Source organism: Cavia porcellus, unplaced genomic scaffold, assembly GCF_034190915.1.
Source record: "Cavia porcellus strain 051 isolate PalLab524CR breed Dunkin Hartley unplaced genomic scaffold, mCavPor4.1 scaffold_27, whole genome shotgun sequence".
NCBI classification, from domain to species: Eukaryota; Metazoa; Chordata; class Mammalia; order Rodentia; family Caviidae; genus Cavia; species Cavia porcellus.
Genome location: NW_026947510.1, coordinates 11124877 through 11152775, shown reverse-complemented (window position 1 = coordinate 11152775; position 27899 = coordinate 11124877). Strand labels below are relative to the sequence as shown.

Below are 27899 nucleotides of genomic sequence, written 5' to 3'. Positions count from 1 at the left end.
CTGTGTGAGTCCAAAGAGCCTCGCTCAATGCCTGGCACACATATCAGACACTCAAGAAATAGAACTATCTGATGAAAGAATGAATCAATACACAGACAGATCTGTGAATAAATAGGCACCAAAAAAAAAAAAAAAAAAAAAAAAAAAAAAAAAAAACTAAGTCAAGCCTTCCAGTCTCTCTATACATCACCTTTATTTTTCGAGTTCAAGTTACAGACTATTCACATTATTTGAGCTCCACTGAAGAAAAATACCATTGTGGTATCTTCTAGCTACTGGATTCTGATGAAAACCTAAATCAAATACACAGCTAATGAGGACACCAACAGCACTTAAACATTTAACCCCAGAGAGAACACCCTGCTTAAAAAGATACAACAACAAATAACATACAACAATCAAATACAAGAACAAATGAATAAAACACAAAAATTGCTCTTCTCCACCCAATACCTGATCTCAAAACGTATCTCTGGTATCTTAGGACTGTGTTTGGATAGGTATGTAGAGACCCATGACTTATCTATTTGATTATGTGTTTGAGCAGATAATCTGAGAGTGTGAAATACAATACTCAGAACCTTGTCAGACACACATTGTTTCCTGAAATGATAAGATATTTAAGTCTGAAATATGTGTTCTTTGGAGTTCAGAATATTTTCTGTAAAAATATCACCCTGAATAACAATGAAAAAAACTTGTATAAATAATTTGTAAACCACACTTCCTCATGTACTTCTCCTTATTCCACATTTCTAACTCCATCATGTATTTTGAGGGGAGACTCTCAAACACACATAACCACACCCTGACACACACACACATACACATATGGTCTAATTCATTATGCATTGCTTTGACAATGTAGCCACTGAAATCCCTCAGTGGAACATGCTTTGTTCTTACCAAGAAAATGAAAAGCAATTTGTTTTCTATTATTCGAGGTGGAGAAGAGCATTATTTGCACCCAACAAGCATTCCCAAAGTTACCTACATCTCATTTCCTGCTTTTTTCTCCATGCCACCTATATAAACTGGGATCTTGGAAAGCTCATCATAGTTCCCACTCAGTTGGCTGCTTCTTAATCTTTTTTTCAAATGATGGATATTCCTGAAAATTCAGCCATCCACTCCACCCGCAATCAAAGGTACACATGCATATAAACACAACATTTTTGCATCTCCTTGTCTTTTTATGCCATCTAAGAAAAGCTGCCCAGTGACCATGGGTGAACTTCTGCCATTAAGAAAGCAAAAGAAAGGGTGCAAGCAGGATGGTACCAGTGTGGGAATGTGAAACCGACGGGAGAGTCCATAATATACACAAAGCTTTATCTAAAGCAGGATTCTTAAGCAAACAGGAATGGCTGAAGGGAGGTAATAAGTTGTTCTTCCCAAGAGCAGTGCTTTCCACGTTTGAATTTTAAGTTGAGTTAATGTTATAAGAGAAGAACTGGGGAAACTATACAATTTAATACGGTAAAAATTTATTTGATGCCTGGTGTTTTAGTTTTTCCTTTTCCAAACAGATGAGGAGTCCAATTTACAGAATTCTACTAATGATGTTGTTTAAAAGTAAAGTGTAAAGTAAATATTATTTTAAAACAAATTTACACTTAAGAATATCACCAAAATACGAATCTATTAAAAATAGATCATGTCTTTAATGTTCATTTCACATTATCTGAGTACATCTAGTTATGCAAATTTACATTTCTATTTCACATCTTTGTCTTTCTGATATACATATAACAGGAGAAAAAAAACACCCTTGTAATATGTGCTCCATAAAATCCTGTCCAGGGAAAACAAGATTTGCTGTCCCCTTATTCTTCTTCATATGGATAAAATACAATCCTAAATACCTGGAGTGATTTTAAGACTGATAAAACAAAAAAATTGAGTAAATTTTTATTCCACCTCAGGTTATCTGTCTTTATTTTAAAAATGGTATTCTAATTGTTGAATTACAGTTTAGCAGTGGCATATCTTTGGGAATTCCTTAAAATATTTCAGGAGTTCAGACAGTCATTTCTGAAACCCTTCTGATCAGCATGATGTTGACACTAGTTCCCCATCAAAGATGCTGAAATGCTGGCACTGTGTTATGCATTCACCTAAGATATTTTTACAAGCAGTCATCAACATTATTATGCCCTTTGGTGTGTGTGTGTGAAAATGTCTTGTCAGGCTAGAAAATGAGCAATTATTTCTTCAATTAGGCAAAGAAAAGGGACAGGCCAATACAATGCTGTGCTAATTTTTAAAAGAAACAATCACATTGAATTAAAGAATTCAAAACTTTGTTTAGAATTTTATAAAATCCAAATGTAACAACATGACATTGCAATACTAAATGACTGCATGTTCGTTCTGTTCAATATTTCCCATGAGAACTTTTGTATCACTTGTTCCTGGACTTGAATGACTGTTAAAATAGAGAGTATTTTCAAAGGTGGTTTCCTGGGGTATGTGCACCCGTCTCTTCTTATAAAAATAATAGGCAGCCAAGGCGGCACCCATTATGATCAGGAGGACCACGACAACCACCACGCCTGCTGCACTGGAAGATTTTTTGGTAGGTTCCATCTTTCTGGAGTCAGCTATAAATAAAAAAAAAAATATTAGAAAACAAGTGGAAGGAGAAAAAGGGTTAAAAGTGATGGAAAGTGATACAAATTGCCTTGCTGAAAAACTAAAATACATGAGAATTCTTTCAAGAGAGCCAACATGACATGCAGGTGAAAGGTTAAGATGGCTATTCGGTTGCAAGAATATTTTATCCATTTATGAGCAACAAAACAATGTTTAAAAGCCATAAATAATATGTTATATGGATATATACATTTCATATATGTATACACATACCTTGTTTCAAAATAATTTGACCTGCTTACAAACACATTGTAATAAGAAGATAAATAGAATAATAATAATGATGATAAAAGCAAATGAAAATAAGGGAAAATAAAATAAGACCAGCAGAAATTTGAACTCATGAATATAATTAGTAAACAAATTGCATCATGAGATTAATAAAAGGGTAATAGGCAAGTGATAAGTCTCAGTGGAGTCCTTTTTTTAGCTGCCAACAATATGAATAAAATATTTAGTAAAAAAGAATAGAATTAGTTCCCAAATTCAAATCCTCTATAAAACTTCAAACAAAAACTGCTTAAAACGGAAGTAATCCACAAAAATTCCTAAGAAAAATTTCTTCCATGGGTTCCCAAAGAATAAAGTTTTAAAAATGAAAATGCCAACCCATTTCAAGTCCTGTTTTTCTAAAGTATTATCTAAGTAAACGATAAGTGACTTCCATGTGCGCCACCTCCACCCAGCCAAGTTCCTGAGCTCTGAAAACAACCACAGCTTCTTCCTGCATCCTGCAGTCTCCCAAATGAGCACTGGGATGAAGCTTACTCTGCTTGGGCTCCACACACCAGCCCCACCCGCAAGGTCTCTGCATCCACTGCTGCAGCCACATACTCAGCCACTGTTGCTCCCCCAACCTCATGCTCCTCAGCTTCTCATCACCCACCTAATCCTGTCCCACTAACTCCCCTATCCTAGCCATAAAAGACCTGGCTCAATCAACTGGACTAGGGCTCTTCTTTGAAGTTATCTTGGAGATTCCATCCAGAACCCCCAAATTCAGGGTGGCTGTGCTATTTATTGTGTCATTATCTCACAGTGGAATGATGATATACAATAATGACAAAGGACAGTTACCTCGAGCAATCTGACCAAAGGTTCAGGGGGGGCAGTAAAGGATTATTATGGTTTTTAAATCTGAAATTTCATAATTGTCTTACCTTTTGTTGTAATTAATGTCTGAGTCGGTTCAGGATCAATAACTGTAAACCACAAATTACATAAAAATCCATAAGAACTAGATATAGACAGTAACTTTTATTTCTTTACCACTATAAGGAAGCCTTCATATTTGACTTATGACATAATATTATGAATGAAAGGATCAAGAGATGGATAGATAGATAGACAGATAAAAGATCTATCCGTCCTCCATCCATCTAGTTATCAATGTTATAGCAGCAACTTGCAACTACATAATGAGTTTGAATATACTGTAAGAGTTGAAAATATGGACCTCCATGCTGCATTTGAGCGTTGATACTTTTCTGAAAATCTACTCAGTCTACCAGTGAGTGAAACTACTCTGGGCTGAGGATTTTGAAACTGGCCCACTGAAATCTAGAATGTTAGTATTTGTGTGAAAAGTAAAATAAAACCACAACATTGAACCTAAAGGCTAAAAATCTAATAAAACCTACTGAGGGAAAATAACTTGCTTATCTGATTCATTTAATTAAGTTTCTGTCTCATTAATAACTTTTTCTCTTAGGAAGGATAACAGGTAAAATGGTACAGATATGTTTAAGTCCAGACAGTGGCACACTGTGGGCATTTAACTCTATTAATTTCCCCACTCCCTCTTCTTGTTAAGGTCTTTCACTCCATCTCAGGTGGAGACTCAGTTGCTTTCACATGACTTGTTTCGTAATCAAATCTGAGTCCTCTCCAGCCCTGGCCTCTTCTGCTTCTCCCTAATACACTAAGGCTGTGTAGATGAGCTGTCCCAACTGCTTGTAATTTAGCAAATTTATACTCAAGGATACCCCACTGTAAAAGTATTGATAGGTAAGCAGAGAATACCCCTCACTCATTCATAGCTGCAGGCAGTAATCGACTTGGTGGAATGGATTTTTCATAGATAAAAGGAAAGCTTTGCAATGGGTCTCTGTAATCCCACACCTGGTCTCTCACTGTTTGAAAGAAATGGTGGCTTGTGAACATATGTACCATGCAACAAACCTCTTACTCACTTTTTGGTCTTTTACAAATAAATCCTTTGTAGGAAGAACAATGGATATTAGACCAAAGCCCCGAGGAGGCTGTCATAACTACACAATCATTTCGCTCAGTAGAGGGATCTCCTGAGTTCCAGTTGACAAATGATAATGGGCTGTTGTTTAACCAAAACCACTTTCCTGGTCATCAAAAAAAAAAAAAAAAAAAAGGGTAAAAACAAAAGTTGAAAATAACCCCTTTAAATTCTGCTTATTGGCACAAAATTTCTAAGTGTATTATTTTTTACTATAATTATGAATTGCTTACAAGCAGACTTTTAACAGGTAAGAAACTAATGACATTATAGGGAAGCAAACAACAAGAGTGTATTTATTATACAGTTTTAGCTGAAATTTTATTTCTAACTTTATAAATATTTACACTTATCCTTTCCTAGTTTTTTCATTTTGGCAAAAAAAAAGGAAAATATTCTTTAGTCTTTAAACTACAGAAGGAAATTTTAAATAGCAGGTTTGAGAATAATATGTGAGTCATTTAAACTTTCAATTTTTATCTGAGACAAAAATGAGTTTGAAATTTCAAAATCATCAAAAATTAATCATTTTTAAGACTTTCTGGAACTTAAACCTATTTTATATGCATCATTTTGAAATATTTGCAATTAAAAAGTGGCTCTTCGAATATTACCTTCAACATTTCTGAACAATCCTATCCAAAAATTGGTTTTACTTCTAAGAGGTTCAACTAGGTATGACAGAAAACTGGATTCAGCAGCACTTTCAATGGAAACCAGAGAGGAACCTGGAAAGTATAAAAAGATAAATATGATAGGCAGAACTTGGGGAGGTAAATATTTTTATAAACAATACTGATATTAGAGACAATAAAAATCAGCCCAACATTCTGGGAGACTGAGGCAGAAGGATCACAACTTCAAGTCCGTGCAAGCTAGTGACTTTGTGAGACCCTACCTGAAAACTAAAAAATTAAAAAGGGTTGGGGATGCAGTTCAGTGCAAACACCTTGGGTTTATTCTCCATGACTGCAGAAGAAAAAAGTGGGGAGGGTAATTTCAGTAAGTGGATGTTTGTCTTTCAAAATACCAGTATTCATTCTGAGAATATGATCTTCTATGCATCATTTTTGTACAAGCAAGCAACGAGTTCCTGCAAAATGTGCAAACATAAATGAGCTACAATAAAACTTAATGATATTGTGGTTCATTTTCCAGTCATAAAGGGATAGCATAAATGAACATGACGGAGAAAAAGGTGAGATAGGGTACGGCCATGTTGGACACTCATTTAGGGGAAGCAACTAATGGGAAGAATGGCAAAAAGGGAATTTAAGTAGAGAAGAGCATAGAGTCTTATGTAGCAGGGGCAGAAAACGATTCCAGATAACAATAATTAAATACAAAGATGAAGGGATGCACAGAACTTCTTTTAGAACAATGATGGTTTGATTTGGCTGAATTATCATCATAATATGGTCACTGGACTACAAACAAACCAAAAATTAGGCCAGCAGGAGATGAGAGCTAGGCTTGCTGACAGGAGATTAGTGTGATGGTAAAGGATACTTAGTTTTGTGGGGCAGCAGAATAACACAATATACTATAGGACTATTAATCTGGCTGCCTTGTGCAGGACCATTCAAAGCAAAGACAGACAGAAACCCAGAACACAAATTAGGCATTAGATACTCAGCATTAGATTTCTATAGAAAAAAATCTACATCTTTTTAATATTAACTAATATATATTAAATATTTCATGCCAGGCATTGCATTTTGCTTTGGTCTTCATATGCATTATCCCATTAAATTTTAAAGGACCTACTAAATAGGTGCTATTGTCAGGTCATCTATAGACAAGCAAACTAAAGTACAGACTAAGCCTAGAAATTTGCTAATGACCTCACACTAGCAGAGCAGAGTCATATGATGATACAGACGTTCTGAATCTTGAGGGCCTAAACTTAACGTATGCCTACATCCCATATTGCCGTGTTCTGGCTTATCCCTTTGCTAATTGTTTTCTCTGTGTTATTATATCATCTAATATTAAATGTATTTAATAGACACTGGCCATTTGTGTCCATTACGGCTTATTTCTAGATGTTCCCCAAAGTTTCATGTGGTCATAGTTGGGGCTGGATCTAGGATGTGTGATGCTGGAATTAAGGTTGCGATGCTGGGATGAAGGATGCCCCACACTGGGGGTGAGTGCCATCTGCCCTAAGCGTGGGTAGCCTGGATAGAATAAGAGACAGAAAGAGGGCCGCTGCCATCACTCTTGGCCATTGCTTGTCTTCTGCTGTCTCCTGCCCACACTGCAATGTCCCTCTGCCATGCCACCATGCCTTGGGGCCAGCTGACTATGGACTGAAAGCTCTACTGTGATCCAAATAAGCCTTTCCTCCTTTAACTTTAGGTACTGGGTAATTTATTTCAGCAACAAGAAAAGTAATTAAATCTGTAATTCATAGACAGTAGCCATTTTATGACATGTTTTGCTAAAGTGAGAATTATTTGCTAGATAATAAAATTAAAAACAAGTTTTTTACATAGGCAGTGTAAATTTTTAAATATACCTTGTGACATGAGAATCAGAAATAGCATAATAGTAGTTCTGAAAATATTTTATTTATTAAATTAACCAGAGTATTATAAGACTCCAAAGGGCACTTATGCAAGAAAAATGATTGAATCTTGGTAATTACGTAAGTTTTGTACTACTTTGAGTATTTTAACTTGTCTGAATCTCACTGCCTTTTTCCTAGCTGTGTAGTATCCTTAAAAACTATCAGCCCTGTCACAGTGAAAACCAATAGCCTGGACACCGCAGGAGGGCTGAGAATGTGGTTGGAATGCTTTCCAATCTCCATTCTCAAAGAATTCCCATTGTTTAAACTGCCAGATAATATCCTAGAAAAGCCTGCTGGGCAAAACTTGCCTTTATAGGACCTGATTCATAAGTCCCTCACTGCAGACTTGCTTGGGAGTGTTTGCCAAACTCTCAGTGGCAAGGAAGTGACAGAAGGTGGGGAAAATAATAACGTAAAGAAACGTAAAACCTGAGTAATAAAATATCTATAAGGGACTTTTTAAAGCATTTATGTGTTAATAGGTTACAGATAGCAGCAAGATGCATACATGCATTACTTGTGTGCATTCCCGACAAAGACCTGCGAAGGTCCTAGGCTCTCTCCTCTGTCTAACCTTTGGGTTCTGCAAAAGCAGAACATGAAGGCTAAGGTAGAGTTTTTAAACTGCTTAGATGAACATTAAAAGTTCATCCTACACAGAGCCTCTTAGTAAAATCTGGGAGACTTAATAGCCCTAGCCTCCCATATAAAAACATCTGTGTCTATCACATATAGGAAAGCACATCTATACACATCATAATCAAATTGTGAAAATACAGTCTTAAAATCATCAAGGGTGTAATTACTTGTGATGTACAGAGACCTAACACTAATTTTTAACCAGAAACCATGGAGTGCAGGAAGAAATCAGATGAAATGTTTAAAAAACTGCAAGAAAATGACTGTTGACTGGGAATTTTCTATCTAGAAAAACCAACCTTCAAAGATAAAAGAAAAACTAAAACACTCCTAAATAAACAAAAGTGAATTTGTTACTGCAATAAACACTAAAGAGAGCCCTTCAGGCTGAAATAAAAGAACACATGAGAGTAACTCAAATTTACATGAAAAAATGAATATACACACATACATACATACATGCATGCATGCATATATATACATACCTAGTGTAAATAAATAAATAGCACAGGAAAAGTAACTATACACATAAATATAGCAAACATATGAGTGTGTTTTTTCTTTATAACTTTTTTGTATCCTATCTGACTTAAAGTAACTACATAAATAAATAATTTTAAATCGGTCTCATTGGGTATATGACATAAAAGATGTTTGGTATGACAATAATAGTGGAGGGCAGAGAGAACAGTTATGTAAGACCAAAACCTTTGTTACAATTAAAATTAAATTTATATGAATCTAAATTAGATTGATGAAAATTAAGATGCTAATTGCAATCTCCACTAAAATGCTAACTAAACTACACATAGACACCCCTTGATTTAACAGTGCAGTTATGACTCCATAAAGTGATCCTAAAATCCAAACTCCCAAGATGAAGGATTCTAAATTGGGCAATATCTGAATAATAAAAGATAGAATGACATTAAAAAGTACACTAAAAACTATCTATATAATGCAAAAGAAAGCAGTCATAGAGGAATGAGGAAACCAAAATTCATAAGACATGTAGGGGAAAAATGGCAAATACAAGACTTAGACATACTGACTTTAGCAGTAATCACACTAAATTTAAGTATATCAAACATTAAATAAAATAAAGATTCATAGAATATTCAAATTAATTAATTAGAAAGGTTTAATTGTATGTTTTTCTGTAAATATATTTTTATTAAAAATAAAAGACACTTGAGATTCAAAGACACAAATAAGTAAAAGTCTGGACAAAGCTATGCTGCTATGCAGACAATAACTTAAAAAGAGCTGGAGCAGCTATGCTAACATTAGACAAAAGTTATTTCTAGTTACAATGAAGACATTCTATAATGATAAAGTTTCAATTAATCAAGAAAATTTTGGACATATAGACATATATGTATCTGACAACAGAACCCAAAAATACACAAATCAGATGCTAACCAAGCAGACTTCATCTGATGCAGAGAACAAAGTTAAAAGTTAAGGTTGACTTCTGAATCAACTTAGGTTGGAAATGAGAATACAACCCTTGCACTCCACTATTGGATTAGGGTATATGAATTAGGGTGTATAAAATGTACTTAAAATAATTCAGTAAAATATTTGACGAGACAACTAAGTAGCTTTAAAATGCTCCCTGAAAAATTATCTTTATTTGGGGGGAGGGATCACTCATGTATGTCAGGTGTATTTGAGTTTTGTCTTTGTTTTTCTACACAAAGAAAATTAGACGTAAATCCATTTTAATTATAGGCAAAATAAAATGATTCTTAGGTGCTTGTAAAACCCAAGCTCATCAGTTAATAAGCAAACATAATACTTGCAATAACTGAGGATGAGAATCATAACAAGGTAGAATATTAGGGTGGAAAGACTTATTTAGCAAATAAATATTTTTACATGAATTTAGGTTATAAAGTTCAAAGGTATTTGTGAGAGCTTAATACTGACTATTCTATTGTCAAAAAAATCATTAAAAAATAAACAAGTATTTTACATTTTTTGTGTTTTATATATATACTTATTAATGTCACGGGACCCTGGAGTAGATAGTTATGGGGTTTTTTTTAGGAAATGTGGCACTTACTCATCCGAAGACACTCCAGAGAAGCCTGGCCCCAGTTCCTTGTGAATGAAGATTCAATGTAGTAGCAGTGACCATGGAAAGGAATCCACGCATTGAGTTCCGACTCTGGACACCTGCCCGGCAGCTGTGGTGGTTCAGTAGCAGGAATTTCTGTTAATACGGAGATATTAAAAATAAAGCAAAATTGGAAGTGTCAACGTGATATAGAATAATATTTTCACAGCTAAGGAAATTTATATCAACTATCACCATTCTTTTAAAAAAAAAAACCAAAGTTTGTTATTTGAATCCACTATTTTTATTAAAGCGCATTTACTTACTTACCATTTTAAATATATTGCAACAGAATACATAATCGTATAGTGGTAATCAATCACAGTCAAAATGTATAACTCTACATCTATTAATACTTAGTTGTAAGTTTTTAAAAGTCACACCAAAGTAATTTATAAGGGAGATTTCTTTCAAGCCACTCTTTCCCATTCTTCTTAGCTAATAATGGCACCTGTGCTTTAACTAAATATTATAATTAGGATTCTAGGACTGTGTCCATAATATCTGTTAATTTGATGAAACTATATGCATTCTGATGGAATTCTACTAATACAAATGTGCTGTTTCTATTTAAAAGGAACAGAATTTCTTGGGTAATCTGTCATAAATTCAGAGGACAGCCTCAATTCCAATACATACAGATTTATAAAGAGAAAATAAACTATAAATAAGGAAAACTTACTATCTCCATTACTTTGACATCTATCTATCTATCTATCTATCTATCTATCTATCTATCTATCTATCTATCTATCTATCTTCCCAGATCAAAGAAATATTTTGTTTTCTACTTAGCCACCCAAGATCCATCACTATTTAACAACTTTGACTGTGATGAGTGGTAACTTATTCAGAAAATTTCAAATCCTTCAATTGTTTTCATATATCAAATTACCATCTGATCTCTTGCAGAGAAAATAAAAACTTTCATTGCAATATGATGTCTTCCAGAAGCCATCAACATCCATATAAACACATGCTGACTTCAGCTTGGGCTCATTAGCTGCCCAGTTATTGTACCTCATCCTCCATTTATCAATCCAAGTGTAGTCATTGTTGGTCTGAAAGAACAAAAACCACTATGAACATAGGGTTTTGTCTCATTTAGACAGTACCAGAAGAACCAAGCAACGAATAAAGACTGCATTTTAAGATTGTGGTCCAACACAGTGTCTTAAACATCTGTGAATAAAAAGAATGTTATAAATCATCTGTACCAACTTAGAGTTAGTGAAAGAAATCACCCTTTCTTGAAAATAGTTATTTCTTAGAGATCCCTAGGAAGACATCCTTGAGAGTAATTTGGAAAAACACAGACTAAAAAACCTGTGTCTTCATCCATGAAATTCTTTGTTTTCAAGTTGTTCAGGGCCAAGGGAAAGTTTTCATAGCAAATAAATCATTTATGTTATTTAAATTAAAATAAACAGTGAGTAAATTTCATTGACTCATGCATCTCTGAGAGACAGTCTTCTACTTGTTCTGCTGTAGAAATCTTACTAGTGGCACATGACTTAGGTAAGACCATTTATCTGGGTAGATAAAACAGGAGCCCAGTCTTTTGGTTTCTAGTTACATATTCTTTCAACTATATAAAGCATGATGCCATTAAGAAACAAAAACAAACCCAAAAACTGGCTGTTTTGTCTCACTTCTCACTTTTCTATTAAATTAAGTCAAATTTATGATCACATACAAAGTCACTAATAACATGAATATTTATCAAAAATATAGTAAGTATCTTTTTAAAAATTTAAAATATATTTGTACAGATTACAGTTAAGAACAGGTGGTATATATAACATTATCCAGAGATAACTAAATTTTTAAAAAATTCAAATATTTTCCAACTGTTATCATTTAATTTACCAAGAAAATAGCCAAATATCCAATGACTAAGTTAAAAGCATGTATCTATTTCAAGTTAGAGTTCTTTTTGTGTTCTCCTATGTTTAATCAAATCATTCCTGCATAATCATGAAATGCAGACAGAGAAGGTAATAGTACTGCTTTAGTCAGCAATATTGGTTTTAGGGAAAACTATTTAATCATTCTTACAATAAGCCAAAGCCTATCATAAACTCATAGGAGAACTGTGAGTACATGCATAAGAAAATGAATAATCAAACAAATCAATTATGAAAAACAGTCAATGGAGATCAAAAATGCCTTGCTTATGCTTTAGTTGCAGAAATCATTACAGAACTATTTACTTTTAAATCTTCACTTTTGTACCTAGGAAATCCTGATTATATAACATGTAAGTCTTTATCTCTGCATCAGGGCATTGGGAGCTCTATAAAATCGGACAACGATCTAGTTACCAGTTTTGCCTCCTTTGGTGCTTTTCTTTCTCGGTATTTTTTCCTTCTGTTGTATCATGCTAGACTACAGTCCACCTAAAAGGCTGACTTTCTCAGAGTAGCCCTGGTGGTCCTCGTCAGCGTCACTGGTCCTGCTTCTCTCCTCCAATAACACTGTATATATCTCTCTTTAAAACTTCTGGTATTATCTCTTGGTTACCTATTGAATCTCTATTTCTGCAACTAGTAAGTTTGCTAGTTCACGAGCCTGGTTTTAGGAATAATTTGGCAACTCTATCACACATGATTCTGGGCCTTATCCCTTACTTTGTACTATGCTCTACTAACCTTCCTTTCTGTGTTATGGAATAGACAGAACTGAGAGCAATGAGATGTTTCTTATACATGGATGAAAATTTCACAACTTTAGGACATCTGTCAATCTAGAAGAGCTTGTCACAAAAATAAAATTATCCTCATCACCCAGTAACTATGCCTCCAACCTCCTTTCTTGATTCCCATACCCTAGGTGTAATCATAACACTGAAAGTAAATAAGCAAATCAACATAACTATTAGGTTCAAAATATAATTTTAATATTCACAAACAGTTATGCAATTCTTAAATTGATTTGTGACATATATCACTAGCTTCCCTAGGTCCTTGAAGGCAGTGGATCCTTGAGAGATTGGGTGCTATTCATGTTAATACCATTCTCATTTCTCAGCAATTTCTTTCACATAACTGTTCATCAGAATGAACAGGAAAAGCATATTCAGCCACCACTTACGCATATCATGTTGCGTGTTTCTCAAGCATCTTACCAAGTTACTGTTCAGGCCAATCCACACAGGTACATTAAATGGCTGCATTTTCAACCACAAAAATGAATTAGTGTAGGGATCCAGAATGCTAGCAATAAGGGAAGTGTATTCCCTGCAATATTTCTCTGCTTCATGCCAGGATAACTTATTTTTCATGAGTGAATAGCTGCTTTCGCCATATTTAATAAAGCCATTTGCTGGAACTGTTGTTGGAGAATTAGGCAAGGAAGAATCTGGAAAGAATAGATTATTTCCATTAGGATTACCAATAAATATGAATTGAGTCATGAGTGTACAACTTTCTCTCATTCATCAACAAAACAATCAAAATACAAATCCAAACTATCAAGTGTTAAAAATATTTTCATGAATCATTTTATAAAAGAACTATTTTTTAGTCAATATGCCTGATAAAATAATTTTAAATCTGTATTTAGGGTAAGGTAGATATTTGATGAAGATTCTAAACTAAAATATAATTGTTGCAAATTCATTGTTATCTCATATCTGGATAAAAGAAACATCACAGTTTAATACTAAAAATTAAAGACTATCTGTTGTATTGTAACGCAAATATTTATTTCTCTCTCTTTGCCAAGTTTTAAGGTTAAGAACAGCCTTCCTCTCTCTCCCTTTGTTTTACTCCACTCATAACTGCACCTGTTTGCATCTGTTTTCTCCCCCTGTAAGCAATGCATTTTCAAGACACTGATAAGTTGGAATGAAATTGTACACACGTAAGTCCTTGGTCCATGTACCCTTGACCTCAGGGCCCACCTTACAGATGACTGTCTATGCTCACTAAGTCTCCCATCACTGTCCAAACTGGTCCAGGTGCTGGCACCTTGCTAAGTCAGGTTAGCAAGCCACTTCCACTTTGTTTCTTCCTGAACATCTTAGCATGGGTTTCTAATCACTGCATTGTGTCTATGCCTCACTGTACAGCATACAATCAAGACACAAGACCAGAATTTGTTTCTGTTTGCCCCAGCTGATGTTCTAGAGCAGTGATAAGTGACCATCCAGTGGATTAAATATGGCCTATTGTCTTTTGTTTTTTGAAGTCCATGAGATATCAATGGCTTTGAAATGGTTGGGGAAGAAAATGTAGAATAATAATTCTTGACACTGTAAATATTACATGAAATTCAAATTTGCATCTATAAATAGAGTTTGACTGGAACACAGCCACATGCATTTGCTTACATATTTTCTATGACTATTTAGGACCAAGACAGTGCTGAATTATCTCACAAACACTGTGAGCTCTACACAACTTCAACTATCTCCAGTGGGGCTCTTTTATATAAAAGTAAGCATTAGCCTAGAGTTCTACATATCTTTGCTTACCAATTTTCACCTTGGCCAGTTCTCTGTTCTGTTCCACTTTATACTAACCCAATCGTCATCAGCCTTGTTTTAACACTACAGATGAGCTTAACTTTCTTTTGGTTGTACCTGATATGCAGTAACTGCTTCAGCCTCCCTTTCTCCTGCTGTTGCTGCCATCTTGTGTTGATCAGATAACATTAAACCAAGAGGCTGGGACAGGAACTTCAAAAGGTCAGTGTGCAAGAAACTGCCTTATCTAGTTCCCATTCCTGAAAGGCTGGGTTTATCTTAATGCCATTCAAAAACTTGGGGGCCATTAAAAGTGGCAAATGAGGCTTGAAGGAAAGGAAAGGAAAGGAAAGGAAAGGAAAGGAGGAAGAAAGAAACAAAGAGAGAAGGCTGTACATCACCAGGAAACTTAGCTCTACCCAATTTGCTTATTCATAAAATCCTTCATAGAAAATATGAAGAGTGAAAAAAACTGAAATGATGAGATGTTGTTTCTCAGTGGTTAGATCATAAGAAACTTTTTTCTTTTCTTTCTTATTTTATGATATTTTCCAGCTTTTCAGCTAAAAAGATACTTTATATTTTATTTAAAATACTGTTTCCTGCTGGGTGTGGTGGTGCCCATCTATAGTTCCAGCACTCTGGAAGGCTGAGGCAGGAGAATTGCAAATTTGAGTTCCATTTAAGCAATCTAGTGATTTAGCAAGAACTTGTCTCAAAAAAAATTTTTTTTAAAGGGCTGAGGATGTAGCTCAGTCCAAAGGCCCTATGTTCAATCCCAAAATAAGTTAATCAGCAATAATAAATTCTTCATTATACATTATATAATATACATGTTTCATATATATATATCTGAAAAATGCATAAAATCAAAATGAAGGGACTAAGGTCACCCTTCATCCCACTATTCAAACACACTCCCATTTTGATGTACTGCCTTATAATTTCTGTCATTCTTTTTAAAGGAGAATTGAGTAACTTTGTATTCCCTTCGGTAGCATATATTCTAAAGGGGACTTGATAGTGTTTTTTGATAATTGATAGTTTCTACAACTTTAAATATGCTGCCTTTTTTACTTTGATAATATTACTCTTTCCTTTTGTCATTAAAATATTTACAGTATTATTAAGCATCACAAAAGATTCTATCAAATATGTTAAGAAGAAAAAGAAGATTTGGGGCTGGGGATTTAGCTCAGCGGCATAAGCGCCTGCCTTGCAAGCAGGCAGTCGTGAGTTCGATCCCCAGTACCGATAAAAAAGAAAAAGACAAAAAAAAAAAAGAAGATTTGAAACAAGCATGTGGCTCACCATTCATACCCCACACAATGTGATATTGATGGCCTAGAAGTCAGGCGTGCTGGGCCACATTACCTTCCCCATTGCCCAGATGCCAAAATCTCCAGCTGCTCAAGTCTCTTCTATAAAATGGCATTGAATCTAATCTAAACATTATACAATGGATACATCTATTATGCACAGATTTATTAAAATACTAATATCAGCTAAATAGTTAATTTGATACAAATTTAAAATGGAGTGAAAATGGGATAGGGCTTGTGTACAACCCACATGCATCCTCCTGTATACTTTAAATCATCTCTAGATTACTTGTGAGGCCTAGCACAATGTAAATGATATATAAATAGAATTACAGTGTATTGATTAGAGAATGATGACAAAGATAGCCTGTATAGGTTTAGTATACATACAGATGAAGTTTTTTTCTAAATATTTTCAATCTGTAATTGGCTGACTCAGAATGTAGAGCTGGTGGATGCAGACAGCAGACTGCATAAAGAGAAAGTGACAAGGTCTGGACTCGATTTTGGGTTAAGGAGATGAGAATTTCTGCAATGTGCTTTCTAGACACCTTGAAAGGATCTTTAGCAATTCTAAGCACTGTCACAGGTTCACATTAGGCCCCTGAGCCTCCTGACAGTGTCGAGAAATCTGTTAGACCTGAGAGAGCAAGTACCTTCTAACTCACTCATCTTCTGGGAACAGCATTTAGGGGTACCTCAGCCATTATGGACCCTCCCCTCTATCCATTTTTAAATTCCCAACTCTTTTGTGCAGCTGTATATCACTGTTCTAGTTTCACTAGAAACTAAAACTACAGAACTATAACTTGATTCATAGTAAATATCCATACATTCTGTTTTATTTTATTTAACCACATTCAAGATTTCTAAGATGTAAAGAGAAACTCAAATCAGATGCCTACATGTTTTAAGACACAGAAAATAGGACAGTCCAGGCATAATGCCACATGCCTGAAATTCTAGGATATGGGAGGCTGAAACAGGATAATCTCCATGAGTTTGAGGCCAGCAGGGCTACATTTTGAGTTTAAAGTCAAACTGAACTACATACTGTGAACCTGTCTCAAAAGAAAGAAAGAAAGACAGAGAGAAGAGACCAAGATGATGGAGCAGTAAGCAGCAGAGAAAACAGCCTGTTGGAGAGTTGCCATCCAGACACTAGAATTTAGCATCACAAGGAAGATAAGAAAGAGGGAAGTAGGTACTCTGGACCCAGGAAGAATCTGAAGTGAACTGAAGCCTACCAAGAGAGTAAAGAGAGAAACTCCACCAAACAAGGAGCTAGCCGATGGCATCTTCTCCCCAAGATAAGACTTAGTGCATGAGAGGAGCAGTTCAAACGTGTGGATCCAGGGTGATAGTGACAGCTGGTGACCCCAGAGGCTTCTGAAGACAGCCATGGCAGTGGAGGGGAGCAGCAGATGTGAGGGACTGCACTGGCTGGCAGTGCGTGCAGAGGACTTAGTCCTTCCATGGGAGTGATTAGCCAGGAGCCATTTTGGAGATGGGCTGGATAAGTCCAGAACCCAGAACTGCGGCTGGCTCCATCTAACAGCGCCCACTGGGCCTGGATCCATGGCAATTACTTGGGTCGGTGGCAAGCCCCGTGAGTGGTCTTGGAGCAGGCATGCTGAGATTATACACTATCTTGTCAAAAAGCTACTTTTGGCTTTCTAGGAGAGATCTGCATGAATTGGGACTGTGTCTTCACAAGATGTCTACTAATGAAATCAGAGAAAACTCCTGGAATTGGACTTTCCTTTCCTTTCTTTATATTTCTCCTTTATTATTTGATTTTGTTTATGTGTGAGTACGAATGCGGTTCCTAGGCTCTTTATGGTTGTGGTTCTGTTCTTCCTTTTATCTCTTCCATCTCTCTTTTCTGAAATAAATAAGATTAAAAGATGCAGAAACAACTCCGGACACACTAAGCCACCTTTTCTTTGTCAGAGGTGCCAAACACACTCACTGGAAGAAAGATACCTATTTAATAAATGGTGCTGGAAAAACCGGCTCTGCACATGCTGAAGATTAAAGTTGGACCTGTATCTTTCACTACGCACTACACTGAATTCAAAATGGATCAAAGACTAAATATTACAACAGAAACATCAAATCTGCTGGAAGATAGAGTAGGTAAAACTCTTGAAGACATTGGTGTAGGCAAAGACTTTATCAACAAAACCCCTATTGCACAGGAACTGTCACAAAGAATCAACAATTGAGATCTCGTCTTATTGAAAAGCTTTTCACAGCAAGAGAAACAATTAACAGAGTAAAGATACAACCAACAATGTGGGAGAAAATGTTTACCTGCTGTTCCTCAGATGAAGGATTACTATCAAGACCATATAAAGAAGTAAAAAAAACAAGTCCTCCCAGATTTACATACAATTCCAAAAATGGGCATCTTAGATAAATACACATTTCTCAGATGAAGAAATACAAAGAGCAAATAAGTACATGAAAAATGTTCAACATCACTGATCATTCAAGAGATGTAAATTAAAGCAACACTGAGATTCCACTTCATCCTGGAAAGAATGGTTATTACCAAGAAATCAACCAATAACACATGCTGGAAAGGCGGTGAGAAAAAAGGAACCCTTTTCCACTGTTGGTGGGAGTTTAAACTAGTACAACCACTCTGGAAATCAGTGTGGAGATCTCTCAAAAAACTAGGATTAGAGGTCCCATTTGACCTAGATATTCCTCTTCTGGGTATCTTCCTAAAAGAATTAAATACATCATACCACAGCAATATAGGTGCAGGCATGTTCACAGCAGCATAATTTGTAATAGCCAAATCTTGGAAATAATCTAAATGTCCATACACTGAGGAATGGATAAAAAAGTTGTGGTACTCTGACAATAGTAATTTGTTAATTAGTGATTTCTTACTGTTTTTTTTTTTTGAAATTCTGTATTACTTGTACCCTTTTACTGTTTTGTTTTTTTTCTCTTTAAATAAAAAAAAGATGTGGTACTTTTATACAATGGAATACTACTCAGCCATACAGAAAGGCAAACTTGAGACTTTTATAAGTAAACGGATGCAATTTGGGTCCATACTCATAAGTGAAATTAGACATGAATGTGTAAACATTGTATTGTCTCACCAGTGTGAGAAGCTAAAATAAGCTGTGTGTGTGTGTGTGTGTGTGTGAGAAATATAGTTAAGATAGTTATCTGATTTCTCTGAGTTCACTGAAGAGAAAGGGTTGCACTGGTACTGTTTGGACAATTTAACGCAGCTGTCTTGTGCTCTGGCTAACTGATTTGAGGTCAGCCATGAGCAATATATGTACCAGTGTTGAACCCTGAATCTTGTGTTTTGAAATTTTGTTTTTATTTTACTTTTCTCTTTGAAATACAATGGGTTTAGAAAAAAACATAGGACAAATGACGAGATGACGAGGCATATATGACACTCCGTGCCAATGGTTCTCAAATTGTATGAGCCAACTGTGGTTTTCCTATGCGGACACTTAAAAAAAGATACTAGCAGGCAAATGTTTTAAAGTTCTAACAAAATTAAGGAAATGTTTTGATTTCAAGTTTAATCTACCCCAAATTCAAATTTTCTGTAGTGCTAATGAAGCGGACTCATGGCTGAAGTCTAGGAAACCTCACCTCTTCTGTCAGTCACAGGCTCACACAGATTAAAGTAAGAATCAAGGAAATGGCCCAAATTTAAAGACACGTTTGAAAGCCCGCCGTGTCCAGGCAGATGCGGTTTGGTGGACTCACCTGACAGAGTCTGGCATATGTAGCCTTTCCTGTTGTCACAGATGTCGTCCATCCATTTCCCTGCGTCCCTCGACTTCCCACCCGTAATAACCACACAGTCAGCCTGTATGTTTACAGACAAAGAAAGACAAACAGGAATTCACAATCATTAATATTAATTCATTTAAAAGCAAATGAGAGTCTTCAATGTTCCAAGCTTTCTGAAAATCTTGCTTTATGTGTACCCAGCCCGCAGGCACTTTCTGCCCGCCTATACCCACTTCACATGCAGATCTTTGCATTTGATTCTTGCTATCTGAACTGAAAACCAAATAGACTAAGATAAAACCCGTATCTACCACGGTTTTTGTCCAGGATTAGATACAAATTGTGATTACAACATGTTTGGTTTTTCTAACCTATCGGTTGTCATATCCTGCCTTACTCATGTCTGACATGGATCTAACTGCTGCCCATGTATTATTTCATTTAAATTCAAATCTATCCTATGACACAGGTACTGTGACTGTGCCCATTTTTGCATGAAAGAAATGAATCACAGGGAAATGAGGATGCTCTCCTAAGGTCACCCAGGTAGTTAAGTGAAAACAGATAGCATCCAAGTCCCAGGCACTAAGCCTCCAAGCAGACCTGCTAGTGATCTAACTATTAGTTCTCCATGATGAGGAATGCAAGGTGCACTGGGGGACCAGCTTCCCAGGAAAGGGGTCCTAATTGACAAAGGCCCACAAAAGAATGTGGAATCGAATATTATTGTGAATGAACCTGATGCCTGCAACCTTTCGGCCTGTCATAATGCAGACAGAGAGGCCGCTATGCCAAGTATGAAGAGAGGCAAGATGGAAAGAATCTCTATGCCTGGTGATGCTAGGGAGCCATGTATCACGTGCTGCCAATTATATGACATGTGCTTCTCATATTTTAACATTTCTAAAATAAGAGGTGAATATCATAATCAGCAGTATGAAGAATTTAATTGGTTGATTCTTCTTTAGTGGCACATGCTAAGAGAGTGAGTTTTTCCATCAGTAGTATTTTAGGTGTAATGAAATATTGTGATTTGCCTTTCAGGCTGTACTTTTGTCATGGAAATATTAAACATTCCTTGCTGTTTAAGCTGGCTGAATTGAATTTTTCTTGTGTCTATGGCTTCATCAGTCTGTATAAGCTCAACTTTCCACAGCACTGAGTTACTGCAGCCCCTTAACTATAGGGAGATGGAGCTCGCAGTTTCCTAGGATCTAGCCTAACTCTACAGAAAGCTGGCTTCTGATCATTTAAGTTTCACTTGTTCCTTCCTTCTGCTTCTGTTTTTCTTTGATACTTCTCTGTGTCTGTTTCTCTGTGTCTGTGTCTGTATCCATAAGATACACTTTAACAAACTTAAAAGAAAAACTGTAATTTTGCAAACTATACTCTATGACCACAAAAAAGGAGTCAATAACTACAGAACCCAAAATGTTTAAAAATGTTAACAATAATAATATAGCAATGGTGACAGTCATATGTAACTTAAAAGTTTGAGCAACTATTTCTAAGATGACAATGTGTAAATCTATTAACCGGTAATTTCTGCGTTTTTTTTTTTTTTTTTTTTGTAGTTCTGTATTACTTGTACCCTTACACTGTTATCTTTTTTTCTTTTTAAATAAAAGTAAAAAAAAAAGGGTAGTGACTGCACCTCATTAAAAAAGAAAGTGACTGAATTCTACGGTAAAGTGGGTATAGCTTCCTGTGTGTGTGTGTGTGTGTGTGTGTGTGTGTGTGTGTGTGTGTAAGGAATTCAACACTAACTTAAACTGTGTTTAATTCTCTCTCTTTTTCAAGTCCTAAAATTGTAACAAAACATTATGTGTGTTTTGATTCCATTTTTGTGAAATGTAAATTTTGTAAATTTACACATATGCTCAAAAATTCCAAGAGTAAACTCAACATTCTTTGTACATGTTAAGATTACAGATTCTTTTGTTGGTTTGTTTTTATTGCTTCTACATTTTTTATATTTTCAAAATGACAAAAGTAGACATTGATGATTTTGACTTATATTAAATTCATTTTTTACCCATTTCTTTAAGCAAATCCTAAGTCATTCCACTCTAACTTCAATAAATTTTTAACTCTAATTAATACAAAGAGGATAAAAGAATTTCTCCATGGAAAAGCACTCCTCATCAAAATATACCCACACTATATATAGGTTCTAAGTTGTTATAAAAATTGATTCTGATCAGATCATTTTTTAATTTAATCCTATTTTTTCTATCTGACAAAGTGCAAACTCTCTCAAAGAGCGTCTAGATTTCTGTAAATTCTACTTTCAAAGCTTACTTGTACTTCTTTTATAAAACAAAACAAAACAAAACAAAACAAATGCCTGTCATATTGAAAGGCATTTACTCCTACCCAAACATACCTCTTACTCTCTTCTTGAAGACTTTGCTCACTGTGTCCCTGAGCATGGCCTTCCTCTTCCTCTTATGATGATGTTTTAAGTGTCTCAAGGATATATTTGTAGTTGATTCTTTTTAATAACTCCCCCTCTATCATGTCATGCACTGACAGTGGCTTGCACAAAGAGCCCCATAGATAATGTCAGCTGATTAAATGATTGCACACCACACGAATTTCCTCTTTGATAGAGTACTTTCTAGTTGATTCCATCTTTACACATTTTTATTTCTCCACTGTCTCCTTTTTTACATAAGGAAGATTTTTATGCCCATATTTTGTACTCTGAGTAACTACTTTAAAGATAACAATATGCAATGTATTAAATATTGAATTTTGTCATGAAAATTTGTTTTACTTTTTCATAGAATTAAAAAAGGCCTGCATTCTGGCTTAAGTGTAAGGTCTTTGAAGGTAAAAACAAAATCTTACATTTTTTTATGATTTTCACAATCCTCAGTATGATGTTAGATATCATAGGTTGACTGTTCAATTATGTAAGAACAAAAGTAGTAAAATAAAGGTCACCTCCTAGGTTAATGTACAAAGACACTTAGTGCGGTCTGTGGTACATAATAAGCACACTATAAATATGATCTTACTAATGCGAATGATGGTGTGGATTATATCTTCACAAGTAGTACAGTAGTAGCTTCCAGACCTACAATCCTGCAGCAGTTACAAGGGATAAGGGGCAGCTGATTCAAAGAAAACTGATAACTTTGGGTTCCTGCCTTTTTCCTGATTACTTATTAGGCTCATTGTGGAGCTGGGTCTCCCTACTACTCACCACCCTAATGCCCTAAAATAAGGTGTTCTTAATATACAAACCTTCTCTCAAAATTGGCTCCATCTGAAACAATTAAAATTTGCAAGAAAGTACCACAGCAAAGAGTACACTGATACATTAGTCATAGATTAGTCAAAAATAAGCCTCCATGCAAGCTGATAGTGTATAGAGAGCAATCTGAAAGTGATATTTACATCTTCATAAGAAAGGCTGCTTCTTCTTCCACCAGGGAAACCTTTCCCCCAGTTTGTATACTGAACTCCTCGCCCGTCTGTCCAGAGGAACTTGTGCTCTGAGTTGACATCGTTCAGCCCAATCCAGGCATTAAAAGTGGAATCCTTCATCTGGGAGTTAAGAAATGCTAAAAGAAAGTTTCACAAAGTGGTTTTAAATTTGGGGGTTCATATTCATCATAGAGAAAATATTTAAAAACATGTTAACTTCAGAATACTGAGCATGGGATGTTTTTATCATTACTTAAAGGACCTTACCATGGAAACATTCCAACCTTAGCATCACGATAGCTATTGAGCTTTGAACATTGAAAAGTTTCCTACAATGGAAGCCTTAGTTTTATCTAGGAGACTGCACAATGAAGTGCAAGCAGCACCCTGTTCAAGGGGCACCAGGGCAGGGGAGCAAAGGAGGCTGAAGTCCATCTGGTGCCCCTCTCCGTGATGTGTACCCCAATCTGGTTGTGCCTGCCTATCAGCCTGCAGAAAGAAGCACATTTTCCCCATTCATAAATGCTCACCCTAGGAGTTAGCAGCTGTCCTGATTCTGTAAATCAAATGATTTGATGATAATTATCAGGAAGAGGGCCTCTTAACACAGAAAATTCTGAAAATCAAAACAAGAGGGACCAGGCTCTCAAATGATTACTATCTCAGATTGCCAATCCAAAAGAGCTACCCAACTGGGATTCCTCTCAAACTAGCAACCCCGAGGGATCAGTGACCATCTGTGAATGTGCCTGGACCTAGAGGTCATACTCATGCAAAGTGATCTCCTCAATGGGTGAAGGGATCTAGAGAAATTCAGAGCATGTAAACAATACAGCTTGCTTGCTTGACCTATCTACATTTCTATCTATCTATCTACCAATTCTGTATCAGAGGATGATGACAAATATTCGGAAGCTATAGAATGTTTAACTGTACATGCACCCACTCCTTTCCTTTAGCTCATCCCTGCGGCTTCCCCCAGGTGCAGCTCCTAAAAACTGTGTCCAAGGCATGAACTCCAGTTTACATAAGCACCTGCCCAGTGGAATAGCAGTTTACAAATGTCTTAAAGTAGCTTAAAGGGATCTACTGAATGTAAATAGAAAGGGGTGACCTTGAACTTGGGGTTACCAATAGAAGATGCAAATTAGATAAAACTATCTGTTTCTTCATACCCAGTCCCACAGAGCAGTCACAGCTAATACTGATTCTTTTGAACAACAGCAGAAGTACTAAATACCTCCCTGAAAGATGAACTTTTTTCTCAACTAAATCTAAGAAAACAGCAACAACAAAAGGACATTATGTCCAACATTTTTCAGAGAAAGAAGAGTAGGGGTAGATATTTATTTTAGTTTTATTTTATTCCTTAAATAAAATGGTAACTTTTGCCTTATCCCTAACTGGAAATAAAATGTGGGAAAGCTTCACCTGCCAATAGTCAGCATCGACTTTTTTTTTTCTTTTGGTTACTGCCAACAGCCACAATAAGAATTCAGCAACGTGTGTGTGTGTTGCCAGGAATAATGTTATTTTATCTGAAAATTGTTTCCTTCTGCACATCTCTACTACCCAGGTTCTAATTTTGTTATGTCAGGAATCAGCAGTTTGTGGTTGAGAGGAAATCAATGACTATGTTTCTCTGCTGGGTAGCTAAGCCCCAAAAATGTGGCAGACCAATTAGAGCAATGTGAACTTTCTTGCCTTGTGTGCTATGGCTTGATCCTTTTCTTTCAGTGTCTGGCAAGTTGCTGAACTTGTCAAAGGTTCTCAGTGAAAACACAGTTGGTTTATTGTACATTATGTTCTAAACGTGGTGGCATTTACAAACATTGAGTGGAACATTATGAAAAATTTTAGCCTCTTACTTATACTTTTTGGGATAGGCAGTTCATATTTCTTCTACACTATCCTCATGAATTTATACACATGACAAGCATCTACTGAACAACTTTTCTATATCTGGTAGCAGCCATCCATGACTCTAACGTATCCATTTGAGCCTGTTCACGCATTTTCACAATTCCTTCCTTACCTCCCTCACCAAGCAGCTCACAGCTCACCTGATGTCTTCCAGCCACCCTGACTTTGAATCTAAATCTATTATTTCTCTGTAACTGCCACTCAATGGTCTTCCTTCTAGGACCACACATGAAGATCTTTCCAAAATCCATTTTCTCTCTTTGCCAAACTAGTTAAGCAGAGGTTCTTTGACCCATAATTAGTTTGCAGTGCCCTTTATCAGTGTAGTCTGCCATTACCTGTAGTTGGCCAACATCTTCCATCAAGGGTGAATCACAAATTTAACTTAATATCTATTTCACCAAAGATAGACCCAAGAGATTACACAAAAGTGCAAAGTGCCCTTCTTTTAACAGTAAACACATTGAATTTTTACAATCTATTATATGGACATGGCAAGTTTTCTCATCAGTGTTCTTCATAGGTCTGGCTTATCTTTATGCATTATAAAAAATGTTCTGAATCTGAATATTTATCAGTTTGATGGTTTCATAAATTATATAATCAGGTGACTCAAAAAGGAATAAAGTGAAGTCAGCAGTGTTTCATTTTGTTTTTACCACTACTCTTCTTTGCCTCTTTGGAAAATGAAGATTTTTGGAAACAGATGGAACAGAACTGAATGCAAGCTGGCCAGACCTAGGTTGGATCCCCAAACCCACTTCTCACAGGGAAGTTTCCTGACGCAAGTCTCTTAAACACTATTTCCTCTCTCAGGAAACCAGGTAACAATCCCTGTTTCATACAGTTGCAATGAAAATGGGGCAGAATTCTATACAGAGAGCCCAGCAAATCATGTCTATGATTGAATAAAATCATTTTCAGTAAGTGACTTTTTTTTACTTACACTAAAAAAAAAAGTTATAATCAGCAATGTCCCACTATTTTATGGGCAAATATATACATATAAATTCCTCATTGAGTGGAGGTCAGCCCACATACCTTGTTCCCTTTCATTGAGTATGGAAACCAGATTCCCTTTAAATCCTATGCAAGCTTTTCGTGCCTCTTGCCAATTTTTTCTCTCTTCTTCAACAAATCCAAAGATTTTATAACACTGAGATGGAATTCAAAAAAACAGGGGTTAACTAAAACTGATAAAGTTGACTCTAAAGAAATTTCAAGTATTCAAGACGATTATAAGTACATATAAATTTTCTCACAACCAAACAGCAACTTTAAAAACAAAGTTAGCTTTATGACTCACAGATTTTCTTTGCTATAAGCTTTTATTCTCCCTAGAGATAAAGATTACAACTATTTGGGTAATATCTCAAATGCACTTTCAATTTCCAGTGAAAGCTTACCATTAGAATCTCCACTTAACTCTTGTCAAAAATTCCCTAAAATGTCAAGGGAGTCAAAAGTTAACTTTGAGCTGAAAAATTTGCTGTTTTACTCCCTAGTGGTCAATGCTAAGCCTGTGGCTACTCCTGGTACAGTACCTTGTTGTTGTAAAACTTCCACCCGTTCTTGCAGCCGCCTGGGGTAGGGGGTGTGGTGGGCACCGTGGTGGCATTAATACTGCTGTTATGCCGCTGGCATATGAAGGGGCTGGGATAACCACAGTTAATGTCATTCCACAACCCTGGCGAAAAGCAAGAAGAGTTACATTTCACGAATGTGTACAAACCCTTTTAACGTCATACTTAGGTTGTGTAAGGATTTGCAAACACAGTCTTTTTGGTAGTGGAAATTGATCTTGCACTTGTCAGCAGGCACTTTTGCCACTGCGATATATCCCCAGTCCTCAAACATAGTTTAAAATACAACTAAACATCAAGTTTGAAGACATAGGCAACTACTTTGAAGACAATAAGATTCACTAAGATACCCATTCTGGTTTGACTATTGTCTTCTTTGGAAGTCCTGTAATGTTTACAATGCCTAAGTTTTATTGGTCTTGTTCTCTACTGTTTTGTCCAACTTTATAATATCTAATGAGATAGACAATTCTTTTTAAGGAAACAAGGGACAACGTTGATAACCATTGTTGATAAACTTGTACTCTGTTCTACATCATGTGCTATGTCTATCCTTGGTATTGACTGACAGCTTTGTTTTGCCATATTTGACTGTATTCTTCCCCCCCCCCCAAAAAAAAAGTAATAAGCACTAAGGAGTAATGAAATCCAAAGTGTGTGAATTTTGTTGTAAAAAAGAGAGGGGAAAAAAAAAAGAAAAGAAAAAGAGCTCTAACGGATATAACAGCAAGTGTGTTTAGGGGTGTTAAATAGCTGACTGTATCAATGTTTTTGGATCATTGAACACAGCTGTTTGCAGTCTACCTGTTTGAATGTCCACCTTGTATTCTTTGATACTGTGATTTGAGGAACTATTTTCAAGATGATAATATGTAATATACTAACAGGTGATTTCTTACTGTTATGTTTTTTTTTGTTGGTTTGTTTTGTTTTTTTTTGTTTTGTTTTGTTTTGTTTTTGTAGTTCTGTATTACGTGTACCCTTACACCGCTTTGGTTTGTTTTGTGTTTTTCTCTTTTTCCTCTTAAATTAAAAAAAAAATACAACTAAACTTTATTTTTTACACACATAACTAGAAGAATCCATGTTATAAAATAATAGAAGAATATTTTAAGCTGATAATAATTTAAATCTATAGGGCAATTT

General features: G+C 35.7%; 1 protein-coding gene across 1 annotated transcript in view; it reads right to left on the bottom strand.

Annotated features, from left to right (window-relative positions):
- Nucleotides 1–1642: 1642 nt before the first annotated feature.
- Mrc1 (mannose receptor C-type 1) overlaps nucleotides 1643–27899 on the bottom strand; it is a 110178-nt gene continuing 83921 nt past the window's right edge. Inside the window, exons 20-30 of the mRNA XM_013144549.3 lie at nucleotides 26715–26857; nucleotides 26212–26326; nucleotides 23218–23384; nucleotides 19786–19888; nucleotides 13370–13602; nucleotides 11138–11303; nucleotides 10189–10338; nucleotides 5521–5634; nucleotides 4848–5012; nucleotides 3816–3857; nucleotides 1643–2603 (exon numbers count right to left, since the gene is read on the bottom strand). Coding sequence (XP_013000003.1) covers nucleotides 2353–2603; nucleotides 3816–3857; nucleotides 4848–5012; nucleotides 5521–5634; nucleotides 10189–10338; nucleotides 11138–11303; nucleotides 13370–13602; nucleotides 19786–19888; nucleotides 23218–23384; nucleotides 26212–26326; nucleotides 26715–26857 — 1649 coding nt within the window. The 3' untranslated portion in view covers nucleotides 1643–2352. The remainder of the gene's footprint in view (nucleotides 2604–3815; nucleotides 3858–4847; nucleotides 5013–5520; nucleotides 5635–10188; nucleotides 10339–11137; nucleotides 11304–13369; nucleotides 13603–19785; nucleotides 19889–23217; nucleotides 23385–26211; nucleotides 26327–26714; nucleotides 26858–27899) is intronic.